Source organism: Pseudorasbora parva, chromosome 11 (assembly GCF_024679245.1).
Source record: "Pseudorasbora parva isolate DD20220531a chromosome 11, ASM2467924v1, whole genome shotgun sequence".
Lineage (NCBI taxonomy): Eukaryota > Metazoa > Chordata > Actinopteri > Cypriniformes > Gobionidae > Pseudorasbora > Pseudorasbora parva.
In genome coordinates this window covers 23,721,949-23,737,524 of record NC_090182.1, presented here as the reverse complement: position 1 = coordinate 23,737,524, position 15,576 = coordinate 23,721,949, and the positions used below count along the sequence as shown (strand labels likewise).

The following is a 15,576-nucleotide window of genomic DNA, read 5'->3' as shown; positions in this document are numbered from 1 at the left end:
CCTAACCAAATCCTAAAACTGTCTGAAGCACAATTTCAAACCTTTAAGTGTTATGCACCTTCACATCCAACAGGGGGCAGAATACAACTAATCAAATTAAGAGTAGATACCCATAATTCAGAGTATACCATCATTATTTGTCCCACACATCTATACTTATTTAATACACAAGGGCATTTTTAACAGATCCAATTCTCATGAACATTATAACACTCTTCTGCATCCTAACTGCTCCCTGTTCCTCAGGATGTGTACACAATTTGTTCAAGCTGTCACAACTTGACAATTAGCAAACAAGAGTTGCTGTTTAAGAGCTATATATCAAAGGTACTATATATTATGGTACTAATCACTGATAATATGGTTATTGTTTGTAAATTAATTGATCAGTAAATAGCGCAGATGAATGGTAATAAATAATATTACTTCTTTTTTTAAAAGTGGGTTTCATAATAAAATGATTAACCCCATGTATGAGGATATTATATTTTAGTGAATTTCTCTGTCGCCATACGTGTCACAGTTTTGGATGTCCTGTAAAGAGCACATTCGGGGCTTTTCAGAGATATCTTTTGTTTTGAGGTTTCAGGACAACAGCTCCGTGGTCTTTAAAAATGACTAAATGATCAAATTTAGCACTCTTATGGAACTATGATAATATTTAGAAATTATCGTTTTCAAACTGTTTGTTATAAATCAAGGAAAATGTTATTTTCCATTCAAAATATGACAAAACAGGGCATTGATTTCATGCATATCCTTAAAGCATGTTTATCAGGCATTTTAAGAAGACACAACAAGTGAATAGGGATATAAGCTACAGATCAATATTCCTATGGAATATTAGATATTATTGTGAAAATGTTGTTAACTATTACTCCTATACACCTTTTCATTACATGATGCTCCATGAACAAATTAATATGCAAAATAGATTCAGTATCACATTGTATTGCATGGAAAAACAACATGTATGGACATTTTACCCACATACTAGATGAAGTAAAATGGTATATCAATTCATTCCGTTACATCTTTCATAACATAGTTAAAAATCATCTTTAAACAAATTTTTGATTAAAAAATGTGAAACCTAAAACCTAAAAAAAGGAAGATAATAGTTGTTCCAGTGTGTCACCACTAGATGGTGCAGTATTAAGTTGGAGGTAGAAGACAAAAAGTGTTATATAAATTAATTATTTAAAAAAAGATACATTTTATTTATTTATTTTGCTAACTAAAATATGCATCAATAACAATTTCCTAATTAAGTTTCAAATTCAATGTTCTGCTATGATATAACATGACAAACATTTCAAATAAATGTATAAACAATATAAATCTTTAACTTCATATTACAAAACATGGATTGCTAATTTAAAGTTTTCAGATTCGCATCCAAACAGATGACTTGTTAACCAGAGAATGTGTTGCATCATCTCATTATGCACATTGCATCTCTTAAACGATTATACTATAATTTAATATCTCAACCATTACTGTAGTAAATCTGTCTGTTAAATGGCAAGTAACCATTTATCTTTAAAGGACAACTCAACACGGTAACAGCTTGGCTCATTATCAAACAAGGTCTTTTTTTAACAGCCTACAGGATCTGGCATGTTTGATCTGAGGACAACAAATGATGATTGGACACATCTGTAAAACTAGTTTCAAAGAAAAAAAGAAAAAGATTACAAAACGCTACACATTCATTATGCTGATTTGGGTCCATTGGACAGTACTAGAAAATGACTTGGCAAATTTACATTAAACATATTGGCATGAGCGTTCAACTTTTATATGGACCACTTTTTTCTTTTTACAGTGTTGATAGAACTGCAAAAGATCATGCAAGTACATTTACCAGAAAAGTGTGATGCATCCGTTTAAACTTTCAGTTTTGCTATAATAATCGGACATCACCAATCATTTGGCCTATACCTTCATCCTCCATAACAAAAACACAAATGTCAAAAGTAAATAGAGGCAAGTTTTGACAGACAAGTTGAAATCACAATAAAAATGGCATCTGATAATCCAGCTGATATCTGTAATTGACCAACTTCCTCTGTCCGCTGTGACTCACATCCTCTCGCTTAACCACACCCTCTGACATTAATTCACACTCAGTCTCCCTACAAGTCTGTTTTGCTGAACTTCTTCACCTGTACAGAGCACATGTTCCTGTCAGTTGAATCAATTAAGTTTCTCTAGAATAAATAAAACTGTCCCCAGAGTTGAAATAACCTCATAGTTGTTGGAGCTCCATAGAGAGGCTTTGATGAAGTTCATGAAGGGTTTGTAAGACCATTGACACAGTCACTAGTGCATTTGAATTCAGATTGTATTATGAAACCAGAAGCAATAACATACAGAGCCTGTGCATATTTCTTTAGAGATTTACCCTTGTTATTGTTTTTCAAAGTGGCTTATTTAGTCACTATAAAAATGTATGCACAGGTTAAAGAAAACTATATATTTTTTTATATTACAGGTTTTAATATAAGCTTAAAGAGATAGGTCACCCAAAAAAATGAACATCATGATCATTCACTCCCTCAAGGTGTTCTTTTGTTACACAGAAGAAAGAAATTCATTGAGATTTTAGAACAACTTGAGGGAGTAAATGATCATAATTTTCATTTTCGGGTGACCCATCCCTTAAGCTTATATTAAAATGTTATTAAAAAAAATCAGTTTACTTTAACCTGGCCAAAAAAAATGTAAACAACAAGGTATTTGAGGGTGAGTCACAGAACATTACATTTTGGGGTGACATATCCCTTTAAATTTTTTATTGCATGGATAATTTTACTACTCTTGTAGGAGACACACCTGCCTATAGCCAAACCCATTTAGTTCATTTCTGCAGATTTCTTCCACACCATAGCAAACAAAGAAATCATTTCTCCTCCATGGGCGTTGGCTCTGATCTTTTACCTTTAGAGTAGGCTACTATCACAGTACCGCCACCAATAATTGAATAATAATACATTTTTTAAAAATTGGCAGAGAAATATGAGCATCCGTCAACATCAAATATTGTTTGGTGATCAGGAACGATACTCGGTATGGATTTGACAATCAAACGGATAATCCGGGCAGGATATGAAAGCAGAAAGTGGCAGTTTCTCATGCCACCAAGATACATTACCGTTCATAAGTTTGGGGTCAATAAAATTTAACAGAAATAAAAGTTTAACTCAGCAAGGAGTCATTAAACAGACCAAAAGACATTCATAATGTTACATAAAATACTTTTTCAAATAAATGCTCTTCTTTGATCTTTATATACAAAGAATCCTGGAAAGAAAAAAAAAATTATATATATATAAACAATATTAAGCAGCATGCCTGTTCATCAGCTGTGGTGCTCAAGTTACATTTCTTGTTATCAAAAAGAAAGAAAGCTCATACTGTAGACTGAAGTTAATTCAGCGCTGCCATCACAGGAATAAATTACATTTCAAAATATATTAAAATAGAAAACAGTTTTCTCAACTTGTAATAATATTTCACAATATTACAGTTTTCCATGTATTTCAGATCACAAAGCCTTGGAGAGCATAAGATGCCTCTTTCAAAAACAAAAGTGTATGGTATTGTACATAATATAGTCTGATAAACCTGCATGGGTTAAATGAAAACTTTGGCTGGCACAACAAAACAGAGTAGTTTGGACGCTTCTTGAAACTATTCTGGCAATGGGAAAATGACATGGAAAAAAAGAGGAAAACAAATAATGACATTTTGTTATTTATTTCTACTATTTTCAACATGTAAGTCATCAAAATATGACAGAGCACAAATGGAATTATGGGGATTATGAAGTGACCAAAACATTTTTTTTAAAATGTCATCAGGTGCCCACAAATGTTTTTAAACCTTAAGGAGTTTCCATGAATGTTGAACACTATCTGGCCCAACCAACTTGTTCAAAAAAAAAACTGCTTAAAAATTCAAGAATGGCATTTTATTATGTAAGGCCAATTTATATTTGTCAGCGGAACTAATCCTTAAAAGCTATTTGATCTAAAATGATGTAAAAGATCATGACAAATACAATTTCATTTTTTCAAGTGTCCCCAAAGACTAGCCCATTTAATTCCTTATAATCTGTTATAAATGCATCTGTGAATAACTAAAATTAGATGAATATACAGGTCTATGACATATAGACTTAGATATTTTTTATATTTTTTTATTTATTTTTAATAGTTATCACATTATATGTGATTACCAATAGAAGATTATAAATATAGAAGGTTATATTTACAAATTTTTAGAACAAATCCAGTTCACCAGGTTAGATAAATTATAGATTGGTTAGGTTTACATGAGAAAACATATAGGCTGTCAGGAGCGACAGTTGATCCATTTTCACAAATAAGAATTGTAGCCTGCCTACAGTCTGAACATCGACTGAAAATGATGAAAAATGCCTCGTTTATAAATATATGCCAAAGGTCACCGCAGTCTGAGATGACATCAGCTCAGGAGGATGCATCAGTTAGTTCTGCGGCATTAGGACCTGCGCTCCTCTTCCCAAGAAAAAAGAGGAGGGCGTATGCCGGCAAGGGCTGAGAGTTAAATAGGCTGACATTCGAGAACAACTCAACGAATGTGCTGGGGGTGGCAAGAGCGATGCGAGGGCAAGGCTGGAGCTGAGCCTGTGAGACATAGATTGGAAATTCGTGAAACTGAACTCAGTTAGTCGCCAAAGAAAGGCTATACGTTCTTCCGTTAGCGTTTAAAGGACGAGAGACCATGTCGGTGCTGGCTTTGCAAGAATACGAATTCGAGAGGCAATTCAATGAAGATGAAGCCATTCGATGGATGCAAGAGAACTGGTACAGTAGCTCTGATGCATGATACATATGCGGGACCATAACAATCACACCTACAAACCCCGTTGTATCATAATTTAGGCTGACTAGCAAATTGAATATTTGAAACATGCATTAAGCATGATGCTCAAAAACGGGGGACTTGAAAGTCACTGGCAGGTAGGGCTACCATCCAGACCACGGTTTATGCACAGTGTGATATTCCCCCTAGAGACTCATTTTTGTTTCAGCATAGAGATTATATATATATATATATATATATATATATATATATATATATATATATATATATATATATATATATATATATATATATATATATATATAATGATCGCTGCTCTAATCAGATTCAAAGCCTCAAGGTGATGCTCCGCATGTCCTTCGTGATAATTGGAACTTTCATCCTAGGATACCTCGCGTGTTCAGATTCCACGCGCAAACATTTACTCGAAAAACACGCGTAGATCGCCTTTTGTTTTTACCCCCGTAAATAAAACCTAATGTGCGTTTCAATCGGTATTTATCCTATATTAAATAGCTTGCCCAAAGTAGCGATTCGTTAAAGAATCATTCTTTAGATTCGGATCTTTTCAATACATCGGTTCAACCGGTTCACAAAACGGTCTGGAAAAGGCTCATGAATCGGACGAATTGATTTAGCGATTCATTAATCCGTGAGTCGCTTCCATAAAACAAGACCAGTAATGAGTCGAGAACTGATTTTAGTGAATTGTTTGACTATAGCCTAATGGAATTATAAGGTGCTTTAAAGGCTTTCAATTTTTACAAATGCAACAAAATGTGTAACCGAACTGATTTGATGACAGTTGCACAAAAAATAGATCAGATTTTTAATTAACTTCAGCATTACAACAAACACCGTAATACATAGGCTTAAGACATAATTAAGAAACACAATAATACTATTTTGAGGAATATATCCATAGTGTAGGGTAGGATAACGTTAGTGAATGTAATGTGTAGCCTACTGTTAGGGATCACGTGGTTACAATCACGCCATGACGTAAGAATAGTTTTGAACCGGTTCTTTTAAATGAACTGTTCAAAAGAACCGATTCGCAGAAACGAGTCTGCCTTCCCATAGCTCAAACTAAAAGCATAGCCTAGCCCACAATCTCTGTAGCAAAATTGTGAATGCCATAATACAGGTAATCATATTGAATAATAGACATGCAAGATGAGCGTTATTATTCATGTCCCTGCTCTCTTACAACCTTGATGTAGTGAATGGCAGGAATCATCGCTGTTTATTGCTCATTTGGCACGTTTCTCATGTTAGAAACCGCGCCGCTTTTTAATAGTATCTGACACAAGGTAATCTCGATACGATTACTCGCTATGGATCAATGTCATGCTTTTGTCATTCTGTAGCGCGTTTGGAGACGAGAAGTGTGAGGCTGGTTAAGAATTCATAGCAACCAATGGGATGTGGTGGTTGATGTCTGCTGACACAAATCTGACCAATCATGTTTCCGCGTCACTGTGTAGACTTCTCGTGGTGCTTTCATCACATCTATCATCTTGTATACCTCATGTGTTTAGGAACACCTACTGTCTTTAAAATGCCTTTTTAAGGTTTACTGTGCTTAATAATTTTGTTTAGTTCATCTCTTCAGCTTGTCGGTTTCCTGTCTGTAGTCTGTACTTAAAAACGGAATGCGAAGGAATTGATGTGGAAGCGTCTTGTGCTGTTAGAATGACAGTCTAAAACCTGAAATGCAGATTTAAAGGGATAGTTTACCAAAATAATTATTCCATCATTTAATCTAAAACCTTTATCAAACTCTTTCCAACACTTATTTTAATCCATTGAAGACTCAAAATGCTTTAGGCAGATTGAAATCCTTTAGTAATTAACTATAATTGTATGAGGAAAAGATGCAGATAGTGAATCAGGGTATATACAGCAATCCTTAAGTTAAATTTACTACTTTTTAATACCTTTTTTACTACCTTCAGATTTTTTTTTAAAACCATCACAACACTGAATTGCAAGTGTTAATCAGTGACCTTTCTATTATTCACACAGATTTTGACATTTATAACATACAAAAAAGAATAGATTTAGAATCGACACCAGGAGGGAAATCTGTCATAAGTTATCATTCAGACACAGTGAAATACATCTCAACATTCACAAAGGTTGGTTGAGGAGAAGCATTACTGCACACACATCTGATTTACATTAATAATTGGTAATTCAGCAATTAAATTATTTAGTGTTTTTTTCCCAACAACAAAACCTGAGCCAAATATTACATTTCTATAACTGTGATAAGTTGTTGAATTAAACAAAATACTAAAAACTAGTTAATCGATTAAAAACTTTAACTAGATTAATCACACATTTTTTCTGTGATTAATCGCAATAAAAAAAAAAAGTTTTTGTACGTTTTTAATATAATAATTTCACAGTTAATCAAATTAATGTAGAAACAACATAAAGACAGTATATTTTAAATACTTGTTTAAATGGCATCTTTTTATGAATGAAGGCCAGTATTACTGATATCAATACAGTTACTGATTTTTTTTTTTTACATTCATTATTAGGCTTCAAAAATATAAACTTAAAACAATGCTAACATAAATCCAGAATAAATGTCATGTTTATTCCTGCCCTTCCTGTCTGAACAGTTAGGAAATATACAGAAATTTAATACAGTTATCAAAGTTATATGTAATCTGCACTGCATAAACTATAAATTAAATAGTTAATCCTTATTAAAGCTACAAAAGTTATTTAGTCAAGTGCAGCGAGTCATTTTCTCTGTTCCCTTTGTTCTTTAACTTTACTGACAGGAAGCTTTATTGGCTGCTGTCCCTTTCAGACAGACACGCGGATCTCACTGTTTATACGGTCTATGTATCGCGCCACATTCTCTCACAACTCTTTGTTCATTTTAGACTATATATATACATCGTTTAAGATTGCTCTTATGAGGACAGTCGTTGAAGATATGCCTTGAAGCAAGTCAAAAATAAAACGTAAGCCAGCCACTTCTGTTGAGCGCGCTGTGCTCTGAGATGATGCCGAACGACCACTGAATATGACGTCAGCATCAAACACACGCAGACTTAAGATCTTTGATTATGTGCCCAGATATGCTAAAGCCCATATTTAAACGAATTAACGCGAACGCAGATAGAATTTCAATACAATAGGACACCTGATAGTCTGAAAAAATAATACCTAATTTGGAAACAAATAATACCTCTGAGGCCAAATTTAACACTTTTAATGGCCTTAAATTTGACAATTTTGATTTATCACTTTTTAATACTTTTTAAAACCCCGCGGACACCCTGTGAATGGTTAATTGTCATTCTGTCTGACATCTCCTTTTGTGTTACACATAATAAAATCATATGGTTAGGAACAACATGAGGGCGAGTAAATGAAGACATTTCAGATTTTGGGGAAAACTATGTTAAAAAAAACAAACAAAAAAAACATATAGCCTACATAGCTACATAGACAGCTATTCAATCAAGCAACCAGCACAAGTCATTAATATCAATTCAACACAGGCTTGTAAATCATTCTTCTCTCCAGATATTTAGTTATTATATATCACAACACTTCCTTGCAGTCACATTAACTTTACAAGTAAGACAATGATAATGGCCCTTGACGTTATTATCTAGTTTTTTGTTGTTGTTGTTGTTGTTTTGTTTTTTTTACTGTTTCAACTGTTTTATTCATGACCACTGTTTTAAAAAATGTGCTCTCGTTTTTATGTGTAGTTCTTATCAATTTATCACGAGGGTGCTAAATGACCAGATCCTTGCTTTAGACTAATATACCCCCCCCCCCCCCCATAATGCAATTATAAATACTGTATTATTATAATATTCTATACTATTTAATATACTACAATACTTTCTAGCAGCTCAGGGTTGGTTCCAGGGCAATGGGTTAGTGGCAGATATCGTAAATTATGTCAATGATAAATGTTTAATGAAAGCCTATTTTCAGACGCATCTATGTACTGTAACATACCTCATCAGACAATAATATATCAGGAAAATGTTACTGGGCCACAGCAAAAAGAAAAAAGGTCAGGAGCTGGACTAGAATCTTTCTTTGTAGATAAGGGAAAGCAGATGACGTTTGCACTGCAACACAGATGAATGAATGCCCATGTCCAAAATGAGCCAGATCTGGGCAGATGCAGGGATGTAGGAACTGACTTAAAGGGATATTTCACCCAAAAATATTTTTTTATTATGTTGTCGTCATTTACTCACCCTCATGTTTTTCCAAACCTGTATGAGTTTATTTCTTCTGTTGAATACAAACAATGATATTTTAAAGAATGTTGGTAACCAGACAGTTGACGGCACCCATTGACTTACATATTTTTTTCCTACTATAGTAGTCAATGGCTACTATCAACTGTTTAATTACCAAAATTCTTTAAAATATCATTGTTTGTGTTCAACAAAGGAAAGAAACTCATACAGGTTTGGAACAACTTAAGGGTGCATGGTTCATGAACAATTGCTAATATAAAAGCTGGCATGCGGACCCGGGTACACAACAGGGTACTGGACTTTAGTTCAGGTACACTCAAACTGTGGCGCAACACAGACTCGAGAGGAATCTTGTGAAGTAACCTGCATATGCATTTTAGCCAATGGTGATCTATTTAGTCAAATAAATCATATGTAAGTGATGATAGTGTTGATGATTTACCTTGGATACGAGCAAAAGCGAACCTGCAGTGTAATCGTGCATAGCAAGTGCAATCAAGGCGGCAAATGAATCTTTAAAGATTACATTTGCAAGCAGCAGAAAGACGCTTTCATGTAATTTACTCTGCTGTGTATAATAGCACAAAATTAATAAAAATTTATTTCACAATATATTGACGCGCTGTTTCCTATTTTGCGAGGTGCATGTTTGTGATGAACGCAAATGCACCAGGGTTCAATAGAATCAAGTTGAGTATGAAACCAGACCAACATTGTGGGGGGGGGCACCGGGAACAACCACAGCAAATGTGCCCTGGTGTGAAAGTTGGGTTAACCATCCCTTTAAATAGCATTTAGTCCAAATACCCTTATATAATTTGGCAAAGACTTTTTATTAGCACAAAGGTCATTCTGCCGAGTGAGAGGATGAACAAAGGGGTTAAATACTACCAATTAGCTGTACCGTTACTCAGCATTTTTAAGACTAGATCAGCATTGTGCAATTGCCTCCTTTGCATTCGAGGGAAATCTATAGATACAGGGAGTAAACATTTGCTTAAAAAGCATTTATCAGAACCCCTCCCGTTCGGATTTAAAAAGAAGCTGCAAGGCACGTCTCTCCTTTACTAATCCCAGGATCCGTTCTGTGATGAATGACTGCAACACCACAGGATCCATTCGTACATCTTCCTGATCATCAGGGAAACAGAAATGTAAGCTCTGATAAATAAATCTTGCATTATTTATGTTAGGTGAGCACAGTTGCTTCAGCACAGACTTTCCTGAAGTTCCACGAAGAAAAGATCTTCAAGTATCCGAATAGAGTGCTATATTACAGATTTGGTTATACTTATCACCTTATGTTAGGTGTGATGATGTGAGAAATCAGCTTTCCCTTGAGCTTTTGATATATAAAAGGTCATGATGATAATAGCTGAAAACTTCATTTTTAGTGAAAGAAAAGCTTTTATAGACACCAGGCCCAGAAAACGATTGTAAGCTTCATTCTTACGTCATAGCGCTACAAAACACGCCTCTACAGCAAGTCTAATCCAGTAGCCCCGCCCACCGACTCATGGAGCTGATCGGATCACTAGCCAGCAGCAATAAACATGTGGAAGAATATAGCAAGATATTGTGGAAGAACACAGTCGCTGCATAAGCTTCCTTCGGATCAAAATATTAGGAATGTGTGATACTTCTTTTTTTTTAATGAAGTTCCAGCTCACGTGGGGAAGACTGTACATGTGTTTGATTCATTTCACGGCGGAATCGTTTGTAAACAAGTCTCAAGTGCTGGATTTGCAGACACTATGTTGTGGCTTCTATATTGGACACGACAGGAATGGTGCAACAAACTTATGTGAGTAAAACGTCTTTTTTATATGTAATAGTACTAGTCCCGGGGCTATACCAGATAGGCTACCAAAACGTACGTCCGTCGGCAGAAATTCTTTCTTGATCTGGGCACGCACGCACGTGTGTGTGTGTGTGTGTGTGTGTGTGTGTGTGTGTGTGTGTGTGTGTGTGTGTGTGTGTGTGTGTGTGTGTGTGTGTGTGTGTGTGTGTGTGTGTGTGTGCACCGTTCACGCTTATATCGACCGATCGTGCTGGTGCGGGCCATGTAATACAAGCGCAGGTGGATGAGAAATAAATCATTATGTTTGTTTGATAAAGACAAGTTGCAGTTGCCGCTTTCAAAATAATCTCTCCCTCATGTTTTTTAATCAGAGTTTTCCATTAACAACACTACAGGATACAGAAAATCTCCTTTGAAAAAAATGTAACAAAAAAAAAAATGTAACATTTAAAATGAATCTCACTCCAACTGGTAATACTGCATTTCAATGGCCACGTCAGTGCTCCTAAATTCATTGTATGTTGCAGTAAAAGTGTGCATGTGTTTTACGGGCCATGTATGTGTTACGTAAAGCATGACTTGTAAAATTAGTTCATTATAATTTGATAGTGCTGAGTCACACCAGTTAGACAGTCATCCAAATTGGCATCTGTTCTTATACGTTTTTTTTTTGTTTGTTTTTTGTTTAATATACATTATTTGTTTTTAATTGGCAAAGCCATTCTCAGCAAAGATAAATAAGACAAAAGTGCCATATTGCGCAATGAGCCATGTTTTTTGTTGGTCTGGGTTGACCAGAGAGAATTACCCTGAGGTTGTGAACATAGCCACAGGTCATCTCTAATCTGGGTGTATTTTTATCCTCTATCCTCACAACACAGCACTGCCTAAATGTTTCTTTAATGAGCTCTCATTGTAAGAGTCTGCCTCTCAAAATAAAGACAAGCAGACATGAGGCAGAGAAACACTGTGGATGAATAAAAGTGGACTGAATTCCACACAACCTGTCAGGCTTGCATAATAGTGACAGATATTAGAGAGTTTCCTGGCCTTAACTAATGTCCCCTGCAATAAATGTTACTTAATACAGTCTTATGAATAAAGACAGTCACTTTACCGCACCACAAGTGAAAATCTCCAAAAAATACCGTCCCTGGCCTTGAGAGATTATCTTAATAAAGTAGATTTGCTTTTCCTGGATCCTTCAAAGACATCTAAAAAGTCTTAAAACTTAAAAAGCCTTTGCTCAACTTAGAGCATACAATAAAAATGCATTTCAAAATGTGACCTCTGATAGAGCAGTCACCTTGTTTCTATTTTCTCTGCGAGTAGCCCTGAAGATGGGATTGCATTTGATGTTTAGAAAGGGTGGCGGAGAAAAAACAAATACCTCTGGCTAAACCCCTTTTCACCATGTCACAAATTATAACATCAACCGTTGGATTATGATGTTATCGCACACAGATATTAAATGTAGGCTGCACTTAAAAGTGTTAGACAGAAATCTCAGTAGCGTTTCAGTATACATCTATATTTTCAGTTTAACGTGGAATAAAAAAGCACTGTGTTTGCATGTCCTTGTGTCAAGGTTTCGCTCTGACAAAAATATTTTCTGCGCTTGAACCGCCCTGCACTTTTACAACATTGTGCTGCATTAAGTAAAAAAAAACAAAAAACACTGAATTTAGCAGAATAGATTCTGCTATCGTCATTAGTCTAAAACTGCTATTAGGCTGCAGATTCCGTTTATTTAGCGTCTCTAAATGACTTGGGAAGCACTTCTAGTGCAAGCAGCTTTGGCCAGATGTGATCCCTTGCAGGTAGCTTCACCATCAGTCTTTGTCCACTGCAGGTCTGATGCTCTCAGCTGGAAAAAACAGAGCATAGACAAAAACATAGATGAAGCTGTTCAAGGATTTGATGGTCTTGCAATAAATAGACCTACTTATGTGTTGATGACGCAGGACCTGAATCTGTTTTGCTGATATAAAATATTTGTTGTTCAAGATATTTACGTCCTATGCAACCCTTTTCTATTATCATTTTCAGTGCATTATACAGAACTGCTAGAGCGCCAGGGTTTTTGTTGTTGTTGTTGTTGTTTTGTTTTTTTGACACTAACAAGGCCTGATGGGAATAGTCTCTTGCATCTTCATTGGATGGCAGGGCGTATAACACTCACTCACTCCGCTAGCAGGGTATTTGAAGCTCTCCCCAAAACATGTCTCCTGATATGGTTGCTAATAAAAAGGGAATTATACGGTGTCATTCACTGCAGCACAGCTTAGTATCCAATCTTAAATGAATAACCTTGCAGTTTCTTTATTTCTTTGCTGCATCTAGGACTGGCAAATATATTGAATACTGGAAAAATTTAGAGATATGATTTTGCTGGAGATATAGTATTAAGCTACATTGTGATCGGAATGATGTAAATCTCTGTTTATTTGACAAATAAATTCCCTAAAATGGTCAGCTTTTAACAAACTTAAAGGGTTAATTCACTCAAAAATGTAAATTCTCTCATTATTTACTTGCCCTCATGTCGTTTGACACCTGTAAGACCTTTGTTTTGTTCATCTTCAGAACACAAATGAAGATATTTGTGTTGAAATCCGATGGCTCAGAAAGGCCTTCATTGACACCAATGTCATTTCTTCTCTCAAGACCCATAAAAGGCACTAGAGACAGGGTTACAAAGTCCATCTCACTACAGTGGCTCTACAATAATTTTATAAATGCGACGAAAACAGTTTTTGTGCACAAAAATAAACTAAAAAAGGACTTATATATATGGTGATAATTTATTTTAAAAAAAAATATATATATATATATTTATATATAATCATTTCAAAACACAGCTCTCTGAAGCCTCGGATCTTAATGAATCAGTGTATCGATTCATGATTCGGATTGCGTGTCAAACCATCAAACTGCTGAAATCACATGACTTTGGCGTTACAAATCATGACTCGATATGTAAGGGATAATGTACACCCAGCCGGTTGTTATCGCAGAATAAACCCCGACAGAGTGATCGGTCTTGCATCACTCTGAAGGGATTTATTCTGCGATTAAAAACTGGCTGGGTGTACATTATCCCGCTTATTACACGGCTACTAGTCTCAAATAAATAATTATTAGACACAAAATATTGTCTCGAGATTAAATATTGTATTAGCTCTTTTACGCAAAGCTTCCGCGAAGGAAAACAGTACCAACCTGCTTTAAGCCTTTATCTATTGCTGAAGATTTGCCATATGCCCTTGCTAAATGTTGAAAATAAATGCTGAAAGGGTTAGTTCACCCAAAAATGAAACCAAGCCTATGATTTACTCACCCTCAAGTTATCGTAGGTGTATATGACATTCTTCTTTCAGACAAATACAAACCGAGTTATATTTAAAAAGTCTAGGTTAACGTTAATCCCAGCAGTTGTTGTAGTGGTGTTTGAAGTCCATAAAAAATGCAGCTGTCCGTCAAATAACGTGCTCCACACGACTCCGATGGGTTAATAGAGCCTTCTGATTCGAATCGATGCGTTTGTGTAAGAAAAATATCTATATTAAAAATGTTATAAAGGAAACCTGCCTTGAAGTCTTCCATTGTAACCCACGGGTGTTATCTGGAAATAACGTACCGCTGGAATGCGCGATTGACCAATCAGAATCAAGTATTTCACAGAGCCGTGTAATAATGATGCATAAAGCTCCAAGGCTTCAGAGAGCTGTGTTTTGAAATCAGCCATCACTAGAGAAGCTGTTATTTAGTTTTTTTTTTCTTTTTTTTCCTGCACAAAAACTGTTCTCGTCGAGTTGCATAAAATGACTGTAGAGCCACTGTAGTGAGATGGACTTTGTCACGCCATCTTTACTGCCTTTTATGGGTCTTGAGAGAGGAAATGTCATTAGTGTCAATGGAGACCTTTCTGAGCCATTGGATTTCAACAAAAATATCTTCATTTGTGTTCCGAAGATGAACGGCGGTCTTACGGGTGTCGAATGACATTAGGGTAAGTTATTAATGACAGAATTTAAATTTTTGGGTGAACTAACCCTTTAAAACCAAAAAACAGGTCCCCATATTTGACATGATACAAATACATGTGCACTACATTTAAAAAAATTAATAATTTTATTTCAGCAAAGACACATTAAATTGATCAAAAGTGATGTATATAATGTCCACAAATGATAATAATTGCAGTTTATGGTTATATGGATGTACACAAAATAAATTAAAATGATTAAATATTCTTCCATAGTTCATTATATCAAGAAGCTTCAATTTTGATAGTAACTATCTAGTTGGCTACAATGGCTGTTTTGAAGTGAAAATGGTTGTCCCTCTGTATATATAAAATTTGTGCTGTTTCACCCAACCCTTGCTGCATCTAACAGAATAGATGCATAATGTATACATAACATTTGTAATGGATTACCATTAGCAGAAGCAGTTTTCTAAAATACAAGCTTCTTTTTAGCTGGCACTGAAGAAAACGTGTCTTTTAGAGTGAGCAAGTGCACTGCAATAACCAGTGCATTTAGCTAAACAGCAACCAGTAACAAGAGTTCAATCTTCCAATAACATGGATAAATCAGTCCTATAATATATGTGCATACTGCAGCCTCCCTTTGTACGCACACA

General features: G+C 35.3%; 1 protein-coding gene and 1 long non-coding RNA gene across 3 annotated transcripts in view; one reads left to right on the top strand and one right to left on the bottom strand.

Annotated features, from left to right (window-relative positions):
- The first annotated feature begins 4,580 nt into the window (after positions 1–4,580).
- elovl6 (ELOVL fatty acid elongase 6) overlaps positions 4,581–15,576 on the top strand; it is a 20,191-nt gene continuing 9,195 nt past the window's right edge. The window contains exons 1-2 of one of the 2 annotated variants that reach the window (XM_067457446.1): positions 4,581–4,853; positions 10,788–10,932. In XM_067457446.1, the coding sequence (XP_067313547.1) occupies positions 4,817–4,853; positions 10,788–10,932 (182 nt within the window). In that variant the 5' untranslated portion in view covers positions 4,581–4,816. The remainder of the gene's footprint in view (positions 4,854–10,787; positions 10,933–15,576) is intronic. The other variant, XM_067457447.1, reaches the window with a different exon arrangement.
- The window catches only part of LOC137092910 (uncharacterized), a 25,681-nt gene continuing 21,221 nt past the window's right edge, over positions 11,117–15,576 (bottom strand). The window contains exon 3 of the long non-coding RNA XR_010908355.1: positions 11,117–12,796. This is a non-coding gene — a long non-coding RNA (uncharacterized lncRNA). The remainder of the gene's footprint in view (positions 12,797–15,576) is intronic.